The sequence below is a fragment of the Natrix helvetica genome (assembly GCF_964273705.1).
Source record: "Natrix helvetica genome assembly, chromosome: 4".
In the NCBI taxonomy this organism is placed as follows: Eukaryota; Metazoa; Chordata; class Lepidosauria; order Squamata; family Natricidae; genus Natrix; species Natrix helvetica.
The window spans coordinates 21,981,509-22,008,868 of NC_138550.1; the positions used below are offsets into that span (position 1 = coordinate 21,981,509).

The window sequence follows — 27,360 nt, forward strand, 5'->3', positions numbered from 1 at the left end:
ACAAAAAGGAATGGGAAATAGACATAAGGAAAGTAATGTGAAAACTGCTTGAAATACAGTATCTGGCATTACACTAACAGAAAGAATTAAAACAATATTCTAAGTGGAATGATGGGATAAAACAATAATACATGAACGAGATGAATTACTAAAAATGAGGATAAGAGGAAGTGACTGGATAATGTGAACAGCAAAAAAAACATGCAAAGAATGTCATCAAAAGGGCAAGGAATGGATAAGATTAAAAGAGGCACAGAATATGCAAAACAATTTTGCCGAAAGTAGAAACATAAGAAGAGTAAAACTGAAACAAATGCTATGTTAGTGTCCAAGAAAAAAGTTATAAAAACAACTCACAAATGCTGTGAGAACAGTGAAAAAAGGTAAGCCTGAAACTATAGATGGGGTGTTAGTTGTTAAATGTTAAAATATAGATATGGTCTGCTTATAGAATAGCAATGTGATATGTACATTTGTGTCTCTCAATCATTATTCTTACCTAGTATAAAGGGAAAAGTAGTAGGATGAAGGCAAAAATTACATGGACATTAATTTAAGAATGCCTGGAAGATCTTTTCTATCCTTTCAATTTTTACTGGAAGGGGAGTCGATAGGAAGTTTTTCAGATGATGAATAGTGAGATGTTTACTGCTTGTTTTTTTACATAATAGATTAAGGGAATTGTAACAAACAGTGAACAGTGTGGTGTGTCATTTATAGACAATTTAAGGATAACTTTATCCAAGTTATAGAAAAATACAGAGGGAACATGGAATATATCTACAATGGGAGATTTTTATACAGAATCACATATTGGGGGCGTGTTAGGATGTATAATTATATAAAGATAATGATGAGAATAGCTAAAAATTGTAACCAGGTCTACATCTTGACCAAAATTATCCAGGGAGGGGGCTTAAAAGTACAATGACTACTTATGTATACTTTTTTGTTCTATTTTTTTTAAGAAAGGATATTAAAATGAAATATGTATATTGAAAGGGACCTATAAATACCATCAACATAAAATGGAGCTTGCTCAGAAGCTGAAATACACCAAGTAAATAATAAGAGTGGGAAGAAAAGAAGAGAGGCAAGGGAAGAAGAAAGGAATAGGAGAGAGGGTAAGGAAGGGGGAAGAGGAGGAGAGAAATGAGGAGTGGAAAGGGGGGAGAGGAGAAGGAGAGAGGAAGGGAAAGTAGAGTAGGGAAGGATGACAGAGGGAAGAAAGGAGGTAGGGAGTGGGAGGAGAGAGAGGGAGAAGAAAGTGATGGATAAGGAAAAACATGGTCTATGGAGAGCAGAAGTGTTAAATAATTGTGTTTTGGGAGTTGATGGTAAGATGAATTGATGTAAACATTTAATAATACAAAATGATGTTGTCTATGTAATAGTATACATGTGACTATGTGTTGTGAAAATGGAAAAATAATTTTTTTTTTTACAAGAATTTTTTTTTACTGGAAGGGTAAAAATGTAGTGTGCAAAATTTGAAAGCTGTCGTGTTCCTTTTTTGAATCAGAGAACATCAAATTTTTGCTCTAATCCAGCAGATCATTCAGAAATGTATAATTATGACAAAAAAAAATACTTGTATATTGAGAAAGTCTAAAGCGGGGGTCCCCAACCCGCCCGGTTTGTGGCAGCACAGTCCATGGGAAAACTTCTCTCTCCACAGAACTAGTCCCTGGTGCCCAAACATTTGGGCGCCACTGGTCTATGGTAAAGAAAAAAGGAGTTAATAATAGAAGTAAGGTTTGCATGAGAAATATGGAACACTTAAAGAATTATCCAGCAGTGCCTCTAGAGCAGAGACTTCCATTTTGAGAGCCAGTTTGTCCTAGTCCCACTTTAGGCATGACAGGTAACTCTCAGCCCATATCAGATTCAGACCACAACCCAATGTGTCGTTTCCTGCTACTTGGTTGATACCCACTCACCCCCGAAATACAGAGGAGGGATTGGTTTGGGCGAACTGGTAGTTCCGAGCAGTGCCTGAGTTCGCCCACCCGCCCTGGCGCTATCTCGTCCTATATAATTGCTGTGCTTTTGTTGCTGCGCGCATGCGTGGAAGACGCGCGAGCTCACATTTTCAGTTCTGGGCGAACCGGTTGTTACATTATGCCCACCTCTGCTGAACTGTGAACCTTGCACTTGTGAGGAAATGCTAGTGGGGAAAAGAATGATTCAGAACTAAGAAGGACTGAAGAGAAGGACATATTATATCTTCCTGGTAATGTTGATGAAAAGGTAGCAGAGAGTAAACAGCATGCTACAAAGAACAAATGTTTCAGACTGTGTAGAAGAGCAGGCTGCTGATTGCTCTACTGCAGGGGTGTCAAACTCACAGATTGCTCTACTGCAGGGGTGTCAAACTCACGGCCCATGAACCGGATGCATCATGTGCTGGCCACACCCATGCCGGGTTTAGCAAAGGAGAAAAAAGTTACGATATGCCACGTGACGACACCAGTTTGACACCCCTGCTCTCCTGTATGGAAGATATGTCAAGCGAAACAAAAGGATGTTTAAAGTAAGTAAATACAGTGGGAATGGGATATTTAAGGACTATGTAAATCAGGATGATCAAGAATAGATGGGTGCAGAACAAAACAGACATGAATGATCACTGTGCAAAAACTACACTGAGGTGATTTGATTACATAGAAAAAAAAATGAATGAAACCTTTTTCGGAGTATAAGATGCATCTTTTTCCCTCAAAAAAGAGGCTGAAAATCTGGGTGCGTTTTATACATCGAATACAGAATTTTTTTGCCTCCTGAAGCCCCGCTCCCTCACCATAATGGCCGTACATAGCCTTATAGATGCTTTCAGACAGCTCCTGGGGGCTGGGGAGGGCAGAAATGAGTAAAAAAGGGCCATTCCCCCTCCCAGCCCCCAGCAGCACACTATAAGCCTCCATAAGGCTATTCATGCAATTTTTTTGACTAAAAAACACCCTGTTTTTTGCTTGTTTTTGGCCCCCCCACACCCCTTAGGAACACTCTGCAAGTCCCCCAAGGCTATTCATGCCTTTTTTTGAAAAAAACAGGGCCGTTTTGGGGAGGTTTGCAGAGTGCAAAAACTCCCCCCCCCCTTCGGAAAGCTGTTTAGTTAGAGTGGTTTATGAGAATTACATTGATCAAGTGCTGTCCCAGCAGAAACAAAGTTTTAGGTGCTACAGGTTGTCAGGTATTTCCTTCTCCAGCACATGGATAAATACACCTGGAAACATCTACCTACCTACCTACCTACTCTCTCACTCTCTCCCCCTACCTATCTACTGTATTTGTCTCTCTCTATTTTTCTCTCTCTATCCCTCTACCTACCAACCTATCTACTCTCTCTCTCTCCCTACCTATCTACTGTATTTCTCTCTATATATATTTCTCTCTCTCTATGCCTCTACCGACCTATCTACACTCTCTCTCTCCCTCCCTCCCTACCTACTGTATCTCTCTCTCTCTCTCTCTCCCCCTCTCTATCCCTCTATCTACCTACCTACTTTTTTTAAAAAATGCCTCTTCAAAATCTGGGTGCGTCTTATACTCCGGTGCATCTTATACTCCGAAAAATACGGTATTTCATGTTACATTTCAGAAAGTTGCAGAATTCAAATTAACCTAGAAATACCACCAGTATCAATGGATTAACAATTTCAAAGATGTCATATTGTCTTACCAGATCTGCTACTCTACATAAAGCATCGGAGAGCTGATCAAAAACTACCACAATCTCTTTCCCAGGAGGTGTAACGCATGCTTTTTGGACCAGTCGTTCTGCTTCTTGCAATGAGTTCTTTTGAGCTTCTTGAAATCCTTCTGGACAATTAAGTTCTGGTACACCAAACAGACCCTAAACCATAGGCAAGAATATTATTAACCTATTTTTAAAAATGTAATATTCTATTCTACAATAATTTTAGAAATTGAGTATGCTGAACCAAAATCGTATTAACAATGTAATTTTGCCAGATAAATAACCTTTACAGTAATACAGTATGAACCAAAAGGATAATTACATTAAGCGCAACTCCTTTGCACATTTTCCCGAATTCTCAATCAATTTTGATTTGGAGTCTAAATTACTTTTTCAGCATCTAATTCTGAAAAATTAGTTTTTTAATCTGGAGTGTTCCAGTAAACACGTAAATCTTTCCCAGCAAAACCAATCCCCATAATCGCAATCAAAAGGTCAAAATAATATTCTATCATATCTGGAGTGTTGAGATATAATCCAATACAGACTTCTGCTGATAGTAAATGAATGTTTATCAGCAAATAGGAATTAAAAATGAAATCTGCAAATCAGAAGTTTGTCTCCCATTCTCACATAACATTCCACATTCATATACATTTATATTTTTTTGCAGTCCAAACATGGTGTTCTACTTCTTAGGCTTCTTCTTTCTACTTCATTCCTTGATTATTTCTCCATTTAGCCACTGAGATATATTCACTTTTTTACTGGATTCTTCTCCCCCCAACCTTAGTTTTCTTCTTCTTCTTTTTTTTTTTTTGCAAAACTTGGTGTCTCTTAAAATTTCTTAATTCTCTTTTTTTATCCAGAAAGTCTCTTTTATATCTGGATGCTTACTTAGAAAATTCAAGTGGTTGTTAATAATTAATCGTTATTAACTACCTTTGGAAACTGCAATCTTCCAGCTCTCCAATACAGCACATAATAAAAAATAGTAATAGTAGTAGTAGCAATAGTAATAATAATAGTGATGATGATGAAAAATTATGAAATACCGAGACCTCGCCATCAAAACTATATGGCTATGGATGAAACATGTAACAGTGATATCCATTGTCATCAGGGCACTTGGTACCATGTCTAAGAATTTTACAAAACACATCAAGAAATTGCAGCTTCCTGCAATAACACCAGCGGAACTGCAAAAAACTGCACTACTCGGAACATCGTACATGTTAAGAAGGTACTTGGTTGATACCTAGGACGCTGGCAGCAACCTGTATCAACCATCAGTACCAGCCAATGGTATTTGTGATGCACTTTTAAATATTCAGTTGACTGAATTTCATTTTTAATGACTAAAAGATAATAATAATAATAATAATAATAATAATAATAATAATAATAATAATAATGAGGAGGAGGAGGAGGAGGAGGAGGAGGAGGAGGAGGAGGAGGAGGAGGAGGAGGAGGAGGAGGAGGTTAATCTTTGGTTAGATTCACAGCTTTTGGGGCTGGTTGGTAGCTCAACAGCTCGAGTCCTAACCAAGGACTAGGAACTGTTACTAAGGACCTAGGAACTGTTGTTGTTGTTGTTGTTGTTATTGCAGAAGGCAGCTTTACTGGGAACAGCTTCCATCCTGCAAGGATATCTGTTAACACTGTCAAATATCCAGATTTGCCTATCCCAGGTCCTTGGGGAGGGCTCAGTCGGTAGACAAAAATGCCAAACTCAGTCTGAACAACTGGCTGACTGTGTGATGATGATTATTATTGTTGTTATTGTTGTTGTTGTCCCATTCCAGCTCTCTGAACTCAGCATCCCCAACATGCATAATCCCTTGCCATGACTATGGCAAAGGATTACGGAAACTAATCCAGCTCATTTGGAAGAAAGCTGCCGAATCGCTTCCAACGTAGAAGCCAAGGATATTTTGGACGTTTTCGGCCCCGTCTCACTCCAAGCCCGCCTCTCACCGTTTTCTGCCCCACCGCCAGCCGCTGCTGTTGGGCATTGAAGGCAGCGCCCACCGGGGACCAGCTGGTGCTGACCCATTTCTTGGTGCCGCCGCCGCCGCCGAGCCGGCCCAGCCTCGTTTGCTTCAGGCAGCCCGAAGCCTTGCGCACCACCCGGTGCCATCCAGCCCACATGATGGCCAGGAGACCGCTCGCCTCCAAAACGGGCAAGCGGTTCCGGATTGCGGGGAGGGCCTCTTCCGCGGCCCGGCCGTAAGAAGGAGCGTCGGCTCAACCTGCGTTTCCCCGCCCTCCGGCGGCTTTGCTCCGCCTGGCGCGCTCGTGAAGGCCCCTTCAGTAGAAACAGGACGGACTTCAATTCCCAGAATTCCCCAGCCAAGCGCTGGCAAATGCAGAAGAGTGCGCTACTTGGCCTTCAAGTACCTAAACACCAACGGCAGCTATGAATAGTACTTTGTTTTTTCTCCGGCAGATAAAATGTAAAGTTTTCCCAAGTGGAATGAGATTTTGGCTGCCAACTGGATACATCCGTATCACTTTCTTTTACAACACAGATTTGGTTTTCCATCTTTTTGTTCTGGGGGGATTTTTTTCCCTAACTTTTTTCAGTATATCAGGAAGGATGAATAAAAATAATGCATTTTTGAATGTTCAGTTGGCTGAGTTTCATGTTTAATGAATAAAGTAAATAATAATAATAATAATAATAATAATAATAATAATAATAATAATAATAATAATAATAAATAGTTGTTTATAATGTTTATAAACAATAATAATGTTGAATGCTCAGTTGACAGAGATCCATATTTAATGAATAAAGTAAATAATAATAAATTATTAATTATTAATAATTTATTAATGATAATAAATTCATATTTAAATCTTAATCAGCAAAACCCCAATAAAAATAACTCTTTATTTATCTTTAAACAAGTAAATAATATTTTTCTTTCTTTTCCTTTACACAGGACCTGGTCATTTTTTTCTAAAAAATGCAATTAAAAATACCTCATTTCTTATATCTATAAACAAATCTTCAAAACTTATTTTAAAGCCTTGTTTCTAATGAATCTGTCTCCTTACCTGTTTTAACAACTTTCCAAAATCAACATTCTAATCACCCTTTTGCTTTTTATTTCCATGGTTTATTTCTGATTTGATTTTGTGCCTTTTTAAAATTCCAAGTAGTCCACAAAACTCCAGAGGAACAGCAACTAAAATTTTAAATAAACCAGATTTTTCTCCCAAGCAAGGAATTATTATTTTTCTTTTCTACAGGACAAACATGGCTTTTTCTAATATACACAAGACAGCATGGTTAAAACTAATGATTGAATGTGATATGTGATCAAGGAATCACTTGCTTTAAAGTCTACTGAGGACTGAGGGCAGTAGAAATGAAAAATAAAGAGAAACTCAGGGTTATTTCTTATCTTGAAAAAAAAACTTATTTCTTTAATTTGAACATATTTAGGTATAAATATATAACAGTGGATTGTGTGGTTTTATTAATCAGTCTAAAATATTTTTCTACAAAATTAAAACAGGTTTACTCAATTGAAAGAATAACAACATTGTTTTCTATCCTGTGATTAAATAATTATGTAAGATATTAGCATTTTGTATTAGTGTTGGTGCAATCGTAGCTTTTCTGAAAAAAATAGCAAAAATATATTTAGGAACTGTATAAACAAAGTAATGGGCAAATGGTGTTCAGCATCAGTCTGCAAAAAGAAAAAAGAAAGAAAAAAGACTGGGAATTCTTGATTTGGCTTCATGAACTTTGATGGAAACTTCATGTGAAAAGTAAGCTGTGCCCTATAATTGACATATTCAAAACCAAGCAAGCAACTTATATGCTGGAGGGCAGAGATGCTGGTGCTTCGGAGGTACTAAATAGAAGAAAGCCACTGAAGACAGTGTCATCATCTGGATCTGCAAACAATCCATTGTAAGTCTCTCCTCCGTAAGACTGCAGCCATATCCGATCCCCTTTCTGAAGTTCCAGGACGATTCCCCCAGATGCCTGGTCTTCGGCCCCTTGGTACATGTCTGCAGTGTGGAGCATCCTGTGCTCGTTTTTAACTAGAGCTACTCTCATATTCCTTGAAAAAACAGTGATGTGGTAGGTAAAATAATAGACCCCAGGGATTTGGCAGGTGAACAGTCCGGTTTCGGTGCTATAATGGTTGAAGCCGTTGTATAAGACTTTATCAAATTTGATGGGAACGTTGAGTGGAGGAAATTTAGCGGTAAGGCCCACACTGAAAGCGCTTCTGGCAATAACTGGGGTACTGCCAAGGTTCCCCTTTTCTCCCTGAGCTCCCTTCCAACCCCTTTCTCCCTGATTGCCTTTACTGCCCCTTGGTCCGGGTCCCCCTATCTCTCCTTTAGGACCCACGTAGCCTTTTGGACCGATGGGCCCCCTTAATCCTATTTCACCTTGAATTCCAATTTCACCTTTTTGTCCTTTGGGGCCAATTGGCCCGAGGTCCCCTTTTATCCCTTTCCTTCCCTGTGGTCCTAGCTCCCCCTGTTGACCTTTGTCCCCTACTGGTCCAGGAATTCCTTTTGGCCCAAATTTCCCAGGCCAGCCACGTTCTCCCTTATCACCTTTGTTCCCTTTTTCTTCAACTCTGCCGTCAGCCCCTAAATGCAAAGGAAAGACCAGTTAATCTTTTACAGAGTTGTGAAAGCATCTGTCATCAGAGGGATGAAAGCAGAAATCCAAGATAGTAGGAAGAGGTGTTTGTTATTCCTGTATTAGCTAACACAAAACCAAGAGCAGATGAGGTGAGGCTGCCTTTGGTTTTTCAGGACTGGAAGGAAAAAGAAGAAGATGCGAGGATCTCCATGTTCTGACCTAGGCTTCCCAAAAGCACGAAGCCGACTCCTCGTCCTGATAAAATCTCTTTTATTTAGTTTAAAGTGAATTCCTCTCCAGCAAAGTCCCGGCCAACAGTCTTTCAAGAGATTTCACAACTACAGACCTTTATCAAGCTTGGAGAGCTGCCAGGCTGATATCTTCCAAATGCCATGCTGTAGCAGCAATTACTTGGCAAGAAGTCAGGAACAGATCTTCACCCTAATGAATTGAACTAATTGTCTCCTGCAAACTCCCCCCCACCTGCTTTCGCTCCTCTTTATTTCCCATGGGAGGGGCCATTCACCATCCACCTGTGGCTTTACTCCCGAATTGACCACTGTTCCTTAGCTTTTCCCTTCTCCTGGCAGCTCTGCACATGCACATGCTGGGAACAGGCTCCAGCTGTTCTTCTGCCCCACGGATGTCTGACTGTGAAGGCAAATGATAACTGTCGGACAGCCCCGGCCCCATCTCTGCCTCCAATGCAGAGCCCTCATCAGAGCCTTCCCCAGACTCCAGGACTGGCCCATGTTCCTCCCCAACCTTCTCACTGTCTGAGTCTGCCACCAATTCCGATCGCCGCTGGCAGGCCACAACACTCCCAAGCAAACATATGAAATGTGAGTCAGAAGGAACATGTCTGGAGAATTGGAGTCTTTGGGGTCTTACACCAAAAGTGTAAAACTCCTTAACACCATTAGGCCTGCTGGGGTTGGCCAGAAACCATATACAGGCACTTGACTGAGTTACATAGAACATTACTAGTAGATAAGCACAACCTCGTATTCTGGATGAGAACAGTTTTGGCTCCTACCTGGTTCTCCTTTATTTCCATTGATGCCATCTCGGCCTGACTTTCCTGGATTTCCTGAGTCACCTAATAGTAGCAAAATATAGTAATTGTTCATATCAGTGAGATAACATTCAGAACTTCAAACAGATACCTTCCTAATTCATTGAAGTATAAGGAAAAGGAGGTTCTATAGCACTGAGACTTGCAAGATTTTGTTGTGGTGTCAAATTCAAAGCCCGGCGGCTGGATGTGGCCCACAGGGTGCTTAGATCTGGACCACAGGCCCATCCTGGAAACTGTGAAGGACTGGCCTGGGGTGCCTCTGCCAGCGAAAATGGGCTCCTGACTTCCATTTTTGGCTGTGATGGCTTCCTGCAACCCTCTGCCAGCAAAAACAGAGCTCAGGAGGACCACGTGCACCCCCAACATGAGTGACGTCAAGCTGGCCATGCCCATCCCGGCCAACAGAGGCCAAACACAACCCTGATGCAGCCCCCAATGAAATCAAGTTTGACACCCCTATTATAGCCTCTCTCTATAAAGAATAGTTCTAGAATTCCTGTGGAGTTGATTTCTTTGGTCTATATAGCGGGGCAGATATCAATAATTAAAGGACAAAGAAAATCAAAGGAAGAGTATTCTATGTTTCATAACTGGCTAAAGTCATAATGAGATGGTTTGGCTCGGGTTTAATGTGTTCTGCATGTTAAGGCATTGTACTTTCTTCACCATGTAATAAAGTATCAGTGTGATATAAAGGATGAAAGGGAGAAAGCAGAACTATTTAACTCATTTTTTGCATCTGTCTTTACACAAAGGGATAAAACAGTCCAGCCTATCAAAAACAGCACCACAAAAATCAGATTAGGAACACAAGTTGAAAGAGGGAAGAAAATGGTAAGTGAGCACCTGTCTACCCTAGATGAGTTCAAATCACCAGGACCGGATGGATTACACCCCAGGGTTTTGAAGGAACTGGCAGATGAGATCTTAGAACCACTGAACTATATCTTTCAGAGATCCTGGAGCACGGGGGAACTGCCAGAGGACTGGAAAAGAGCTGATGTGGTTCCCATCTTTAAAAAAAGGGGAAAAATAGATCCAGGAAACTACAGACCTATCAGCCTGACCTCAATACCAGGAAAGATTCTGGAAAAGATAATCAAGCAACGAATTAGCGAACACCTAGAAGTAATAGCCAAAAGCCAACATGGATTTGTCAAAAACAGATCATGCCAGACTAATCTTATTGCATTCTTTGATAATGTGACAAAATTAGTGGACCAGAGGAATGCCATCGATATAGTTTACTTGGACTTCAGTAAGACAAGGTAGATAAGGTAGATCATAACCTACTACTAGATAAAGTAGAAGAATGTGGGTTAGACAGCATCACCACCAGATGGATTCGTAACTGGCTGACCAGCCACACTCAACGTGTAGTCCTCAATGGAACTGCATCTATATGGAGGGAAGTATGCAGTGGAGTACCCCAAGGCTCTGTTTTAGGCCCAGTACTCTTCAACATCTTCATCAATGATTTGGATGAGGGAATAAATGGAGAACTCATCAAATTTGCAGATGACACCAAGCTGGCAGGAATAGCCAACACTCCAGAAGATAGGCTTAAGATACAGAAGGATCTTGACAAACTTGAACATTGGGCACTATCTAATAAAATGAAATGCAATGGTGAAAAGAGTAAGGTTCTACATTTAGGCAACAAAAACGAAATGCACAGGTACAATAGAGGTGGTACCTTGCTCAATAGTAGTAACTGTGAGAGGAATCTTGGAGTCCTAGTGGACAACCATTTAAATATGAGCCAGCAGTGTGCAGCAGCTGCCAAAAAAGCCAACACAGTTCTAGGCTACATAAACAGAGAGACAGAATCAAGATCATATGAAGTGTTAATACCACTTTATAATGCCTTGGTAAGGCCACACTTGGAATCCTGCATTCAGTTTTGGTCGCCATGATGTAGAAAAGATGTGGAGACTCTAGAAAGAGTGCAGAGAAGAGCAACAAAGATGATTAGGGGACTGGAGACTAAAACATATGAAGAACGGTTGCAGGAACTGTGTATGTCTAGTTTAATGAAAAGAAGGACTAGGGGAGACATGATAGCAGTGTTCCAATATCTCAGGGGTTGCCACAAAGAAGAGGGAGTCAAACTATTCTCCAAGGCACCTGAGGGTAGAACAAGAAGCAATGGGTGGAAACTAATCAAGGAGAGAAGCAACTTAGAACTGAGGAGAAATTTCCTGACAGTTAGAACAATTAATCAGTGAAACAGCTTGCCTCCAGAAGTTGTGAATGCCCGAACACTGGAAGTCTTTAAGAAGATGTTGGATAGCCATTTATCTGAAACGGTATAAGGTTTCCTGCCTAGGCAGGGGATTGGACTAGAAGACTCCAAGGTCCCTTCCAACTCTGGTATTGTATTGTATTGTATTGTATTGTATTGTATTGTATTGTATTGTAGTGTATTGTAGTGTAGTGTAGTGTAGTGTTGTGTTGTGTTGTGTTGTGTTGTGTTGTATTATTGTATTGTATTGTATTGTATTGTATTGTATTGTATTGTAGTGTATTGTAGTGTAGTGTAGTGTTGTGTTGTGTTGTGTTGTGTTGTATTATTGTATTGTATTGTATTGTATTGTATTGTATTGTATTGTGCTAGACCTGACAGATCCATCAGTGGAAATTTGGTAGGTGACTTTGAGCCAGTCATTCTGAACCCTGCCTATCTTAAAAGGGTATTGTTGTATGGCATAATTAGAGGAAATTACAGATACACTGTTCTAAGTTCTTAGAGAAAAAGCAGGATACAACTGAAACAATTGAATTAATAATGTTATGGCTTAGCATCAGTGGTGAGATTCAAATAATTGAATAACCGGTTCTCTGCCCTAATGACCACGTGGGTAGGCGGGGCTCGGTGGTCATGTGACCAGGTGGGCGTGGCCAACTCAACATCACTCAGGTCGATGGGCACATCGCCTTATCTGTTACAATGTAATAAAGGTTAACCAGAGAGGCAGTTTCTGTAAGCAGGGCAATAATGATTAGGCTAAAAACAACACCAGAATGTTTCCTTCCTGCCTTCCTTATAGGACTAGCCCTGTAAAGTGGGAAAAAACAAAAGATGATTTCTTCCAAAAGCCGGTTCTCCGACCTGCTTAGAAAGTTAACAACCGGTTCTCCCAAATGGGTGCAAACTGGCTGAATCCCACCACTGCTTTGTATGCAATTTGAACTTAGGGAATGATAGTTAATTGAATAAAACATAGTTAAACAAACCATAGCTTAACATTTTGTCTGAATCAGACCATTTTCTCCTTGGGTAGTATTAACATGCCTATAAGCTTAATTTTGTCAATGGCAGTGACTCTACCAATGAAGCATCTCCTGCTTGTGTCAACGAGGCAATGCCTTGAATGACAATACCATAGCCGTAGTATGTATATTCAGTACATTACATATGGTGGACCATAAGAATTTACTCCTTGTGACACTAACATTTGGTTGACATTTATCAATCTGTTAGCTAGGGATTGTTGGTTTTATCTGGATGATTCTGCTGTTGTGACAGGGAATAAGCTGCAGATTTCAGTCACACCCAATCATTCTTCTTTCTTTCCTTCTAAATGTATATTCAGCATTTGAAAACAAATTTAGCTTTCTCTTGATTTAAATGATGGGCCACATTTTTATAACGCCTTCATTAACTATTTGGTAAGACCTTCAGGAGTCAACTATTAGGCTGCTGATTGACTGTTACAGCTTTGGAAAAAGATTGGAGCATTCATTATTGAGGATATGGTTTTATGCATGCTTCAAGAATATTGCTTAACCAGTGGTAGGTTCCAGCTCCCGTCACAACCGGTATGCGGCAACGGGGCCGGGTGTCCACCATGGGCACATGCGCTTTGCACGCATGCACACCCACCGCCCTGCGATGCTCCAGCTGCGTAGCCCGGTTGGCTTAAATACAGGAATGAGGGCAGGCAGGTGGGCCCTCCAAAGCATCATTCCGGTACGGTGACTGCTGCTCCCAGCAGCCACCAGTACACCCGCACTGGGGGCATACCCCCGGAACCTACCACTGTGCTGAACATATAGTTCATTACAATAAAACAATATAATACCTGTGTCTCCTTTTTCACCCTTTGTTCCATCTCGTCCATCTCGTCCTGGTATGCCATTGTGTCCAGGGTTCCCAGGAATTCCAGGATATCTTTCAACACAGCTGTTCTGTCTTGGCATTTCTTCTGTGCTGACTGCAACAGCCAGCAAAAAAATCCAGAGTTTCATCTTATCTAATTTCAAATAAAAGAATCAATATATTGCTGGTTTTCTAAAATCAGTAGCTACCACACTTTCCCAAGTAAATCCTAAACTTGGGTCATAAACAGGTATTAGAATTTCAGTGACCATTATTCATAATCTTGGAAAATATACTTTTAGTACATCATCCATGCCCAACTTGGTAGCTTCCAAGTGTCTAGAATTTGGAACTTCCATTATCTTCCAGCCGATACGACCAATAGTACCTGTTTGAGGAAGGCTGGCATAGATAATATGGAAGAATCATAGGTTTTATGAAGGAAGTTATTCAAACCAGTTTGCATTCAATGCTTACCTTTACTTATTGCTGCCCAGATGGATGTTTTTAGACATATTGTACATGAAGGAAAAATAAGGATAATCATTTAATTGGTTACTAAGTTCTAAAGAGTGTTATTCAGTCTTCAGAAATGTTCAATGATTAATGTAGAGATAGATGCCAAGATGTTGATGTAGAATGATTTTAGTATTTAAATATTAATCATCAGCAAAACAGCCAAATGCTGATAACAACTGCACAACATTTTATCACCTTCTACACAACGGGGTCTTCAAAGTTATATTGGCTTATGCAGTTGTACTGATCTGAGCTTCTGTTTCCATGTATGTGCTGTATGCATGTAATGTATATATGTATGCCCCTTTGAAAAAGGATGTACATTTCATTGAGCTGAACAGCTTTCTATTATACTAAAAAATAGAAAGGAGATAATGGTCGAAAGAATAGGATCATACAAAATAAAGACAAAACAACTTCCTTATTCTGTTCTTCTACCAGACCAGAACTGCTATTAATTTTCTCATTTCACTGAGATAGAACTTAATTAAGGACTACCTGATGATGATGATGATGATGATGATGATGATGATGATGATGATGATCGTATGGTCTTGTTACGTTAGCCAGGAGACCACACTGCTATTGCAGTGTAGTAGTTTGGCAGCCAATTTACCAGCTCTATTGTAGGGTAAAGTTTTGTGCTTCCCAAGGTGGCTTAGCACCAGAAAAAAAGTTGAGTGGCTCTTCTTACAGCATCATTCTAGGCTCCCTCCCTTCTCTGGGGCCACCTCATAAATGGGGACTGCAACCAGGAAGGTTCAGAGCTGGAAGGAATATGTCTGCCTGCACAGAGCACTAACCCGTCTCCCCATCGAAGTGATAGCAATCTATTTACTTCATAGAACATGCTTTTGAACTGTTGGTGGACAGAAGCTGAGATGAGTGACAGGCGCTCACCCTGACACACAGTGTTAGGATTTGATCCTCTGGAGTAAAGATCATCTCTCTAGTGTCATTAAGCCACTGAGCTACTATACCACTTTGGCTACCTGATGACTACATAAAGATACCATATCCATGAAGGGTAGAAATATAACAACTATTTCTTTTTTTGTATTCTCAATGTCAATGAAATACAAGTTAACATGTGAACACAGAACCCTTGACCAATGGATATTCATTTGGGGAGGTTTGATTCAATCCCCAAAATTTTTGGCAATTGTAATAGCATATCAATGGCTTATTCAAATTCTTTAGAGTGTGTTGGTTATGATACTGCTCCTCAGAAATTTCTGGAGAATTAAATGGTTTGACAATGAAAATTAGGGAAAGTTGAACAGATCACATCAACTTCAGCAAGATAAGGGAAATATTCCTCCTTTGCAATTGCAGGAAATCAGAAGATCAAAGCTGGTCATTTTTATTCCACCAAAACTGGAGTAATACATTAACATTTTCTCAAAAAAAAAGGAAGAGACTTGTTAATACTTAGTCAGCCTCATAAATAAGCAGTGATAGTCTCAAAGGTGCTTTTTCAAAACAGTACTGGACTGTTTTGTCCTTGAGAAAGAAGAACAACATGTTTTGTTTTGATTACACAAACAAGCAGTGATAGCATTTTTAGAACACAAAAATGATTATTTAAAAAGTGCAGCTTTCAAAAAATCTATTGCTCTCTCGTCATTTTAGATATGACAGAAAGCTCATTATCAATCAATGCCTTTGGCAATGATTTAACACTAAATTGTCTTCTAGACTGTTATCAACAGTGAATCAAATAATGTGTTACATTATATTGGTTGATAGAGAAACAAATAGGGGCATAAATAATAACACTACTTTTGTAAGTAATTATGAAGCCATTTCTAAAAATTACCTTAGAAGTTATTTTTGAACACCAGTTTATCATATTCTACTAGTTTGTTTCATATCCACTATTCTATTCTATTCTATTCTATTCTATTCTATTCTGTTCTATTCTATTTTATTCTATTCTGTTATTCTGCTGTTTTGCTTCTTCTATTCTGTTCTGTTCTATTCTATTCTGTTCTATTCTATTCTTCTATTCTATCCTTCTAATCTAATGTAATCTAATCTAATCTAATCTAATCTAATCCTACTCCACTCCACTCCTAATTCTAATTCTAATTCCATTCCATTCTTCACCAAGAGTTGCTTTGGGTGATGAGATAGACAGCATATACTAAAATAAATAAGCCCATAAATAACTCTTTAGAAAGAGTGCTCCAGAACTCTTCTGAGTGTGAGTTCTCAAGTGCAGGATGAAGCAAGAAGACAAAAAAAAAAAAAAAACAAGAGTTGTGGCATTAAGAGCAGTCCCTCCCATTTCACCCAGTGTTCTTCGGTGCCTGACATGTCACTTGTACTGTTTGTGAGTAGAATGCAGCAAATAGAATATGTACACCTAATTGAACAACCCACTTTGTCTTATGGCTTACTGTAAATCAGGGGTGTCCAAACTTGGGAACTTTAAGACTTGTGGACTTCAACTCCCAGAATTCCCCAGCCAGCATGGGGAATTCTGGGAGTTGAAGTCCACAAGTCTTAAAGTTCCCAAGTTTGGACACCCCTGCTGTAAATGATCTTGTGAAAGCCAACTGGATGATTTTGGGCCAGTTACTCTCTCTCTCAGCCCAACTCACCTATATATATATTTAAAAATAGCCCCAAGACTCAGTGATCCACATCTGATACCAGGAAGCAATGCCTCTTGTGCAAATTATTAGCCGTGAAATTATATCGTGGTGTTAGTATTGACAAAGGAGTAATTTTAGTGAAAACTCAAGCTGTTCCTATCCCTTTCTTAGTCACTTTCACACATAAACATATAGTTTAAGTGTAGATTATCAAACAACACACTTGGCTGAATTCGCAAAACCCATTAAGTTGCAGATCACAGTATAGAGCACATGCTGGGATTTACATGTCATGTTTAGGCAAAAGCAATGATGACAATATAACATGTGAATGTAGCGATATTAATGTAGAATGCAGAATGTATGCCCCTTCATTTTGAATTGAGCATGGCAAATAAGGCACTTAATGTTTATGCACTATGCATTTCTATGAATATTTAGAACATTCTTAAAGTTTTTGGAAAACAGAAGTAGGCCAAATAAATAAAAGCACTTTCCTTTTGCTGTCAATAAACTCCATTTTTAAATTTTCACTTCATGCGCTGTGAAAAAACACACACACAAAATAAACTGTACAGTAACATTTATATAAGACACTGTTGGTGAATGTTATGCACATTAAAATATAAAGTTAGAAGACAGTAAGAGGAATGTACATTTCTATATACATTGCAGGAAAATACATTTGACATAACATATTAATGCAGATAAATCAGGCCAGAGGGATTACAGCAAATACATAGCAGGCTGAAGGGCCCACATATACACATTAAATTTCAGTTCCACACCCTTTTGAAAATAAAGCCACGACCTATGGCTGAAACAAATACAGATAGTGCTCGACTTATGACCACAAATGAGGCCAAAATACCCACTGTTAAGCTAAGCAAGAAAATTCTTGAGTGAGTTTTGCCCTATTTGTTCACCTTTCTTGCCATAGCTGTTAGGTGGATCACTGCAGTTGTTAATAACACAGTTGTTAAGTGAATCTGGCTTCCCCATTGCCTGTGCTTGTCAGAAGGTTGCATAAGATCATCATATTATCCTGGGGCAGTACAACTGTCATAAATACACGCCAGTAACCAAGCATCTGAATTTCGATCCCGTGACCCTGGGGATGCTGCCAATGGTCATAATTCTGAAAAATGGTCATAACTCCAAACGTTTTTCGGTGCCACTGTAACTTTAAATGGTCACTAAACAATTGATTGTAAGTCGAGGACTACCTGTATGCATGCAGAAAGCATAAACTGTATGAAAGAAAAAAGTCACAGAACACTTGCAAAATAAAAGATACAAACTGAATACTTTGTACACCTATTAATAATTTGCATGATTTATAAACAAACTCATGTACACAGGAAAAAAAGCAATTGGCAAAAATATTGTTTTATTATGGCTAAGATCCTTTGGCTGGCACTCCAAGTTAGAATTTAAAACACTATATATATATTTTAAAAATGTCCCCACCAACAAACTTTCAACCAACTTCTTCACTTTTTAAAATATTAAAATACAACTTTTATAGCCAAGGTTTATTTTAAGTTAAAAGTTCTGGTTTCTGGAAAGTTTTGCATGATACTTAAGAGCTGCCCATGATGGAATAAGATGGCAATATACTATATAATAATACTAGCCAAACTTTTCAGTTTAGTTCATGAGAACATAACCTCTAGTTAACTTATTTGAAGAAAGTAGTGGCCTCTTAAGTGTTTTGAGCTCAACATCTTCCATTTTGAGTTTGAAATGATTGGTTTTTAGTTTAAGAAAACCGTTCCAGCAGAATTCAAATATTCCAGTGCTGTTTTGACTATTCTATCGTGTTGTGAACTTGAATGTCTCATTTTGAATCCAAGACACTTCCAAGATAGTCAGAACACCTTGGGAAATCAGAATCCATAAATCAGAACAACTCATTGGAACTTAAGACATATTTTGAATTTGAAATATTGTTCCCCTTTCTTGTTAAAATATAAATTACTAATGAATAAAGGATGCAGAATTTGGCACTTCTCTTCCTCAAGAGAGTTTTCTGTTTTTCAGTTTATTCACACAAGGAGAACTCATATTAATCTAGGATTAAATTAAAGATGCTGTGTAAAAATGGCCTTCAGTCTTCATATCAGTTAATTTCCCAGGTGTTGTCATACACAGCCAGCATGGCTACTGTGTCCTGAATTATAGAAATTGATCCTATAAAATCGGGAACTCAAGGTTTGCACAATATTTAATATAAGAAATCCATAATATGGATTCTGGGTATTCAATTTTGTTCATTATAATAATTTATGCTTTCACCTTCTTGTGACAAAGACTTTGGAAGGTATCTAAGAAGTTAAATCAAGCAACAATCAAATTCAACACCCACTTTTCTGAATGTAGGGTGGAATTGGTACACAGCTTTAAAATCAATTACACTAGTTAAAATTTGAAATTCTGATCAAGCCAAGTTTATTATCAATTGGAAACACAACATTCTGAAATATACTTTAATTAGACCAGTGTCATGTTTAATTAGTTAAATTTGCATGCCCATTTTGCCTTTCTGTTTCTGAAATGGGAGTTGTGTGCTATTAGCAGTATATTTTTGAAATCAGGGTTTTTAAATGTAAGACAATTGAAATTTCTGGAGAAAAATGTATAGAACTTCATATGCTTTGGGTAAGGCGTGAGGTGAAAAGTAGAAAGCTTGAGAACAAATATGAACCTTAACTTGGCTTTTTATAATTTAATCAGCAGATGACAATAAAATATTACTCAGGAAATGTTAGGCACTTAATTTGTTAGGATAAACAGCTTACAAGAGTACTTGTAGTAATCTAAACTATGATCATTCCTATCAGGTTTTTGTAGTATTCCAGGCCAAATTATTATTAATATTGAAAAAAACCTAATAATTTTCTCTCTTCAAAAACTCTTGCAAGCTACAAAAGTTTTTCCTTCATACAGTACACAATTAGGCTGCAAAAACTATTAACAAAAACAGCTTGCCAAGCAAAATGTTGAGCATAGCATTATTCTTTCATAATATGAATGGGATGATTTCCCTCTTTGTAACATTTGAAGGTTTTCTGAAGAATGTATCAGTGCAGCTACAAAACAAATTCAATGAATTGTATTCATTTCAACCACTAAATTTAGTATTTACTGGAAAAGGAACTGGGCAGATGCAGAGAATAGAGAATGTTGTTTTAATCCTCTCTCTTTTGTCAAGACAAAATAGCAGCTATCCCTCACAACTTCTCATCCTGAACTAAGAGTACCAATAGAAATGGTCATCTCTTCCTGTAATTATAAATAGCAGTCCCTCTATTTAAACAGTGCAAAGAGGATTTAAAGCATGTTTAACATATCTTTTTCGGCAGGAAATAGAAAAAAGTGAGATGGGGAGAAGAAGGTCTTATTGGAGAGAAATATGGCTATTTTGATATTATGATTAGAGGAAGAAAAACCTATGCCTCATACTCTCAAAATCACAGTACTGAAATGTGGCTGCAAAGCACCATAAGTAAAATACTGTGACTTTTTTGATATTTGGTGGTAAATAAAAGGAAATAGATACACTAAAACTTCCAACACACTTAATGCATCTATGAAGAAAACTTTTGCCTGATTTTCAACCTGCTAAAATGGTAATAAATCCACTTGTCTTTGGATGACATCACCTTATCCCAGCCATACCCCCTACAGTGTTCAACTACAACAAAAAATATTTTAGCATAGTGAGCCCCAAACGAAAAATGGCTGGTCAGCCATCTAAAATATAGTCTTTTGTTACAAGTCCCAATTGTTAAGACACAATTTTGGGGGCACATTTCAAAAATATGATTTTTTTCAAATTTTAAAAAAATGTTCATTTTAAAGGAATGAGCTGAGTTACTAAGATGGTTTATACGTGGCCAAGAGGGATATAATATATTATTTGGCATGTTCCCCTTCTCTGGGGTCCCCAGACTACGGTTGGATGAGTAAAAAGTGTTCTTGGAGATCATGCATTGAATAGGAGGTATATCTAGCTGGCTCCCAAGATGGATGGAAACTAATTAAGGAGCGAACCAACCTAGAATTAAGGAGAAATTTCCTGACAGTTAGAACAATTAATCAATGGAACAGCTTCCCTGTTGTGGATGCTCTAACACTGGAGGTTATTAAGAAGGGGTTGGACAGCCATTTGTCTGAGGTGGTATAGGGCTTCCTGCTTGAATAGGCGGTTGGATTAGAACAGTGTTTCTCAAACTTGGCGACTTTAAGTCCTGTGGACTTCAACTCCCAGAATCCCCCAGCCAGCATAGCTGGCTGGGGAATTCTGGGAGTTGAAGTCCACAGGACTTAAAGTCGCCAAGTTTGAGAAACACTGGATTAGAAGATCTCCGAGGTCCCTTCCAACTCTGTTATTCTGTATGATACAAGACAAATTCAAATGGCCTTGCATAGCCAATTCACCTTGTGCATTCATTCAATACTTATTCTTGCAAAACATAGGCTGTTCAAACCAAATAGGCAACTAAGAAGATAATGAACAGGATATCACTACTACATTTAAAAAAATTACACCTTAAAAGGCTAATATCAAAATTAAGTATGAAGAGCACAATGAAAAATTGAGCATCAAAACTATTTTAAGGCATCGTCCTCCTGGCCGAGTATTTTCCAGGTGAATTAAAATTTCAGCTTCTCTAACCCAGTGCCAATGCTATTTTGGAATTAGACTCAAAATCCAGCATACCTGGAGGCAGTGACGTGCAGTGAGGTTTATGACTGGTGAGGCACTGACACAGTGCTGAGTTTCAAATATTTTTAGACCCCACACACAAAAGTTGGATTGGATATCTTTTCCAGTGGCTTGAAAGCAGCTCCTCTGCCATCCCCTCCCCCATTCCCCTGCTGCCTTTCCCAAACACCTCCACCATTGCAAATGCTATCATGTCTCCCCTAGTCCTTCTTTCTCTTAAGCTAAACATACCCAGTTCCTGCAACCTCTTCATGTTTTAGCCTCCAGTGCCCTAATCATCTTTGTTGCTCTTCTCTGCACTCTTTCTAGAGTCTTCACATCTTTTCTACATTATGGCGACCAAAACTGAATGCAGGATTCCATTCCATTTTTGTGGCCGCCACTAAGAGAAGGGGCGCAGTAGCTAGGGTTTGCAGGATCTGCCTCCACAAGGCCATTCCGCGTGGATGGCAGGTGCATGTGGGGCATGTTCCCCCTCCCCTCCCCCGGGAAATGACAGGGACCAGCTGCGCATGCATTTAAATATTTTAGAGAAGGGCTTATTTTCAGGGGAGGGCTTATTTTAGCACATGTGCTCAAAAGCTCGATTGGGCTTATCATCCAGTAAGGTCTTATCTTCAGGGAAACAGGGTATGTACATGTAGCATGCTTGTTATTAAAACTATCTGTTCATAGTTAAACATTCTTGTTAGTAAGGACATTTCAATGTGTTAAAAATGAAGATTCACCAATTCCTTTCAATATAACTATAAAGTCAATCAGAACTAATCAACACCTTGTGTTAGCATTTTCATTCTATCAGTTTTTTATTGTCTATTGCTGACACTGTCAATTGTTAAAACTCATTATAACACCGTGTGTGCTTATATGTAATAAAGGTAGTTGTCCAGTTGTGTCCGACTGTAGGGCACAGTGCTCATCTCCTTTGCTTGGCTGAGGAAGCTAGCATTGTTCTGAAGACATTTCCATGGTCATATGGCCAGCATGACTATATGCCGAGGCACATGAAACACTGTTGCCTTCACACTGAAATGGTTCCTATTTATCTACTTGCATTTGCATACTTTCGAACTGCTAGATGGGCAGGAGCTGGAACAAGTAACAGGAGCTCGCCATGTCACATGGCACTTGGGTCTCAAACCTGGGCTGTCCACTTTCCAATTGAAAAGCTCAGCATCTTTAATCTCTGAGCCACCGTGCCCCCTATACGTACATACAACGGCACAATGAAGTCAAACTTTGAAACTACCCTGACTGGGTGGCTAAGACACTGAGCTTGTTGATCAGAAAGGTTCGGCAGTTCGGCGGTTCAAATCCCTAATACAGGTCTCCTGCATGAGCAATGGGTTGGACTAGATGACCTCCAAGGTCCCTTCCAACTCTGTTACTGTTAACTACTGAATCTCCCTAAGTTCAGTCTTTAATACTGAAGCACGTCTGTTGAAGTAGAGACTGAAAAATGTTGCAGTTTAGCTGGATGGGCAACCTCTCCTAGCTATATCTGTTCAGATGTAAGTTACAATTCAATCAAAATGGTTTGCTTTCTAAACTTCTATTGAGGAACGGACTCAAATATGTGTTTTACATTTTAGCTTACCTAGTTGGAGCCATAGCTCTTCATACAGTTTACCCTTTCTTTTGGGCCAAGCTGGCTAAGAAATTGTAGTCCAACCTATTTAGAAAGGCTGATAGTTTTTTTAAAAAAAAGAACCCACCCCCAAACTCCCCAACCTTTGTAACAAAAATAATATAAAAATCCCTGAATTCGTTTTTGTTGCCATAAGTTGCTTATGTATTACTCTGAACTGTAGTTTTGTTAACCATGGCTTGTTTAAACCAAGGTTTAAATCAGAATTGGCTGGTATGCTCAACGGACTGAGGCATGAGCCACGATTTACAAATTGCAAAGCCAGCATTACTGTAACAGACTAAATTGAACACATCCATTCTGGCTTAGTGCTAATTACATACCCACCCTATTTTCAAGATCCAGAGTTTTACTAGTAAGAATGAGCAATGTAAGACTACAACAGAGGGGGTGACCAAGAGCATGCCATAAACCCAAATTGATGGCAGTTGTCTCGAAGGAGGGTATTTTTAGCAACCCCGTGTTAAAAAAAACAATTTCATTTCACAGGAGAGAACAAACCAAATCAAAACAAGGACATATCATTTTAATAGTCTATAAATAGGCCATGTTTCTAACCAAGTTTAATCAAAATTCATTTCTAATGTCACCAGATGGTCCTAGTGTTTGTTGGATACTCTTAACATAATGCCAAAGGGAGAATTGCTAAGCCTCTTCTGGCTTTATCTGATGCACATAAGAGCAACCACATAAAAAAAGATCATTTTGGAACTTACTTAAAGTCAATTTTGTAAGAAACCCAGATGGAATGAGTCCATTTGTGGGGTTGAGTAAAAACTCTCTCAGGTTGCTTTTTCATATCCTTATCTTTGTATAGTTGCATTGGTGCCATTTAAGGCACTCCTAAAATTGAAAAAGAAATACTTTCATTTTTTTCTCTCATAAAGTACAAGCAGGCACACTGGAAACCAATGATGCAGTTTTCACAGACCCAAGAGCCAGAGCTAGCAAAATGAAATCCATTTCTTGATGAATAGAAATGCGTACAGCAAAATACCGTTTTTGGTAAGACTCCACCCTGTGTCCAAGGGGGACTTTCTTCATATAAAAATATATGTTTATGACACCGATTTCACATTTTCTTCCTTTTGCCATGAATGTGCCTTGGAGGAAGTCTTAAGTCTCATTTAACAGAAGAACACAGCAAACAAAGACAAATAAGGAAGAACTAAGCAGTTTTCTCAGTACAAGCAACTTGATGATATAAGAGCCATAGGAAGGATGAAACCACCGTTGCCAAATTCTGCACAAAGGCGGAGAAGCTATCCTTCCTGTTCTTTAATTTGACCAATCCATTCACTATTAAGCCTGTCAAAATGACTTAAAAGTTTTGAACCATTCCTTTGGTACAAGGGTGACATATGCACATGGCATTTTCTGAGAAAGCAGCAATTTGCTAGTGTGGTCAAGTAGCAATTCTCCCCATCAGTCTGTTTATTGATTCAGGACCGCATCCATTTCAGATCATTCAACTCTCTCCTTCAGTAAACCACATCTTTTTCAGGTTGCTCAATGAAGGTTACGGTGGAAAATCAGAAATCAACCACTATCTTCACTCCAGGGCAGAATCCAGGTTATCCAACCGGACCAACCAAAGCTTTGCTGGCAAACCGTTCACCTTTTCCAGATGGCCTCTCAGGCCATGGATGTTGGGCTGTTCATTTCTTAAATGGTGTCAGTTTGTTGAAAGTGTTCCAGAAAAGGGATGGTTTCCGCTTTGGTTCGGCTAGGGCAAACACCTGCTGCTGTGGAATACTGGTGGGCACTGTAACATGACGCTGATGGATAGGATGCAAACTTTGGTGTAGTGGTGGCACTGGGCATCCATTATAGCGGACACCTGTAGAAGGAAAACAGTATACAGAGATCATAATTCAGGAGCTGTTCACGTGACACTTTCTGTTATACATCAGGGAGTAGGAATTTGAGGCCAAGGGCAGTCTCACCATTATTCCTGAACTAAACAGGATGCATGGTACTTTACTTTACTTTACTTTACTTTTATTTAGACTTTTATACCGCCCCCTCTCCCCAAAGGGACTCGGTAAATTGGTAAATTGGAGCCAACTCCCTTTGCTGTCCACAACAGTTCACTCATTATGGCTAGACTGCCTAGAAGATAGGCTTAAGATACAGAAGGATCTTGACAGACTTGAACACTGGGCGCTTACTAGCAAAATGGAATTCAATGGTGAAAAAAGGCAGTTTTTACCTTTAGGCAAGAAAAACGAAATGCACAGGTACAGTAGAGGTGGTACCGTGCTCAATAGCAGTAACTGTGAGAGGGATCTTGGAGTCCTAGTGGACAACCATTTAAATATGAGCCAGAAGTGTGCAGCAGCTGCCAAAAAAGCCAACACAGTTCTAGGCTGCATCAACAGAGGGATAGAATCAAGATCACGTGAAGTGTTAATACCACTTCATAATGCCTTGGTAAAGCCACACTTGGAATACTGCATTCAGTTTTGGTCGTCATGATGTAAAAAAGATGTTGAGACTTTAGAAAGAGTGCAGAGAAGAACAACAAAGATGATTAGGGGACTGGAGGTTAAAACGTATGAGGAACGGTTGCAGGAACTGGGTATGTGTGGTTTAATGAAAAGAAGGACTAGGGGAGACATGCTAGCAGTGTTCCAATATCTCAGGGGTTGCCACAAAGAAGAGGGAGTCAAACTATTCTCCAGAGCACCTGAGGGTAGTACAAGAAGCAATGGGTGGAAACTAATCAAGGAGAGAAGCAACTTAGAACTGAGGATAAATTTCCTGACAGTTAGAACAATTAATCAGTGGAACAGCTTGCCTCCAGAAGTTGTGAATGCCCCAACACTGGAAGTTTTTAAGAAGATGTTGTCTGAAGTGGTGTAGGGTTTTCTGCCTAAACAGGGGGTTCGACTAGAAGGTCCCTTCCAACTCTGCTATTCTATTTTTTCCTATTTTTCTTATTTTGTAAATATCACATTGAAGACCCAAACAGAACCAGCAATAATAATTGTGTTAAGAATGGTAGTATACAGCAGATGGAGAAAAAGATGTCAGAGAGCTGGTGAGGCAATGGGACAAAAGAAAAAGGGAAACTGGGAAGCCTCCTTTTCTACTCAAATAGCATGTTTTTTGAGACACCACTGCTTTAGTTTTCCTAGAACTACACACCTGGTTGACTCAGAAAGCAGGATCCAAATAGAGGCTAAAACAACCAAATCTTCTAAAGACATAATATATTCATAGATGTTTTGTTAATTTCTTTTGTGCATAAAGAATTAAGCAAACAGAGCACACTAGATTATGCTAAAATTATTGTGTAAACCTAGAACAGTGATGGCGAAAATTTTAAGTCCTCGTGTGGAAATGTCATGCACGTGTGTGCTCGTTGGGGCTGCGCTCCGGAAAAGCCAAACTTCCGGGTTCTAGCACGCATGCACACCCGACGATCAGCTGGCTGGCGAACATGCACACACCGGTTTTTGGCATTGCCATGTACACAGACAGCTGATTGTCCACGTGCGCATGCCTGCCAGAAACCTGGAAGACAAACAGGCAGGGCTGTGCATGCCAGGCAACATGGCTTCGTGTGCCACTTTGGGCACGCATGCCATCAATTCGCCATCATGGACCTAGAAAATGAAGTATATTAACAACTACAGTGAGTGGGTTGTGGGAGTCATAGTTCAGCACATGGTTCATTGACTTGTTCTGCTACTAGGTCCTGCCAGTTCTAACCTCTTCTATAGAAGAGGTTCCACAAATCTACAGTGCCGTTTAGAACCAGTTCCAACTCCCTCCCCCCGCCCGTCTGCAAATCAAGATGAAGAGCGAGAGGAGGAATTCTGGGAGTTAAAGTCATTAAGTCTTAAAGCTGTCAAGTTTGAACACCCCTGGGGTTTTTTTCCTAAAGGGTTAGGGGTGCAAGGGTCTTGTAACCTGGCAGCTTTAAGACTTGCGTGCTTCAAATGCCAGAGTTTCTGAGCCAAATTTTAGTTGCTAAGCAAGAGTGTTGTTAAGTGAATTTCACCACATTTTACAAGTTGGCCACACCCACCCAGTCACATGACTGGGAAGCACTCCCACCCGATCACATGGCCAGCAAGCCACTCCCACAAAGCAGGCCACCCCTACAGAAGAGGTTCTAAAAAAATTGAAACCCACCACTGCCCTGTATCTACAGATATGTACTTATGAAAATAATGATATATACTTAATTATGATTAACAACCAGCAGTGATATCTTGCCAATATCCAGCTAGTAAAGCATAGGAAAATCTAACCTCTTGGATCTATATTGCCTGGTCTATGTGCCACCCTCTTATACACTTAACACCCAAGAAAACAGCATTATTCATCTGAAAGGAAATGCATGTTG

The 27,360-nt window shown here is 39.4% G+C and overlaps 3 protein-coding genes across 8 annotated transcripts in view; all 3 read right to left on the reverse strand.

Annotated features, from left to right (window-relative positions):
- The window catches only part of MIPEP (mitochondrial intermediate peptidase), a 60,154-nt gene extending 54,247 nt beyond the window's left edge, over positions 1-5,907 (reverse strand). The window contains exons 1-2 of the mRNA XM_081950373.1: positions 5,678-5,907; positions 3,683-3,856 (exon numbers count right to left, since the gene is read on the reverse strand). Of these exons, the coding sequence (XP_081806499.1) occupies positions 3,683-3,856; positions 5,678-5,851 (348 nt within the window). The 5' untranslated portion in view covers positions 5,852-5,907. The remainder of the gene's footprint in view (positions 1-3,682; positions 3,857-5,677) is intronic.
- Positions 5,908-7,303: 1,396 nt separating this feature from the next.
- Positions 7,304-13,653, reverse strand: LOC309391975 (uncharacterized protein; the record flags this gene model as incomplete). The annotated part of the gene is made up of 3 exons (XM_081952849.1): positions 7,304-8,329; positions 9,361-9,423; positions 13,488-13,653. 3 exons carry the CDS (start codon positions 13,651-13,653, stop codon positions 7,533-7,535), a joined length of 1,026 nt encoding a protein of 341 aa, XP_081808975.1. The 3' UTR covers positions 7,304-7,532.
- Positions 13,654-23,516: 9,863 nt separating this feature from the next.
- Positions 23,517-27,360, reverse strand: part of SPATA13 (spermatogenesis associated 13) — a 100,019-nt gene continuing 96,175 nt past the window's right edge. For all 6 annotated transcript variants that reach the window (XM_081950194.1, XM_081950192.1, XM_081950190.1 and 3 more), the window contains one exon: positions 23,517-24,843. In XM_081950194.1, coding sequence (XP_081806320.1) covers positions 24,662-24,843 — 182 coding nt within the window. In that variant the 3' untranslated portion in view covers positions 23,517-24,661. The remainder of the gene's footprint in view (positions 24,844-27,360) is intronic.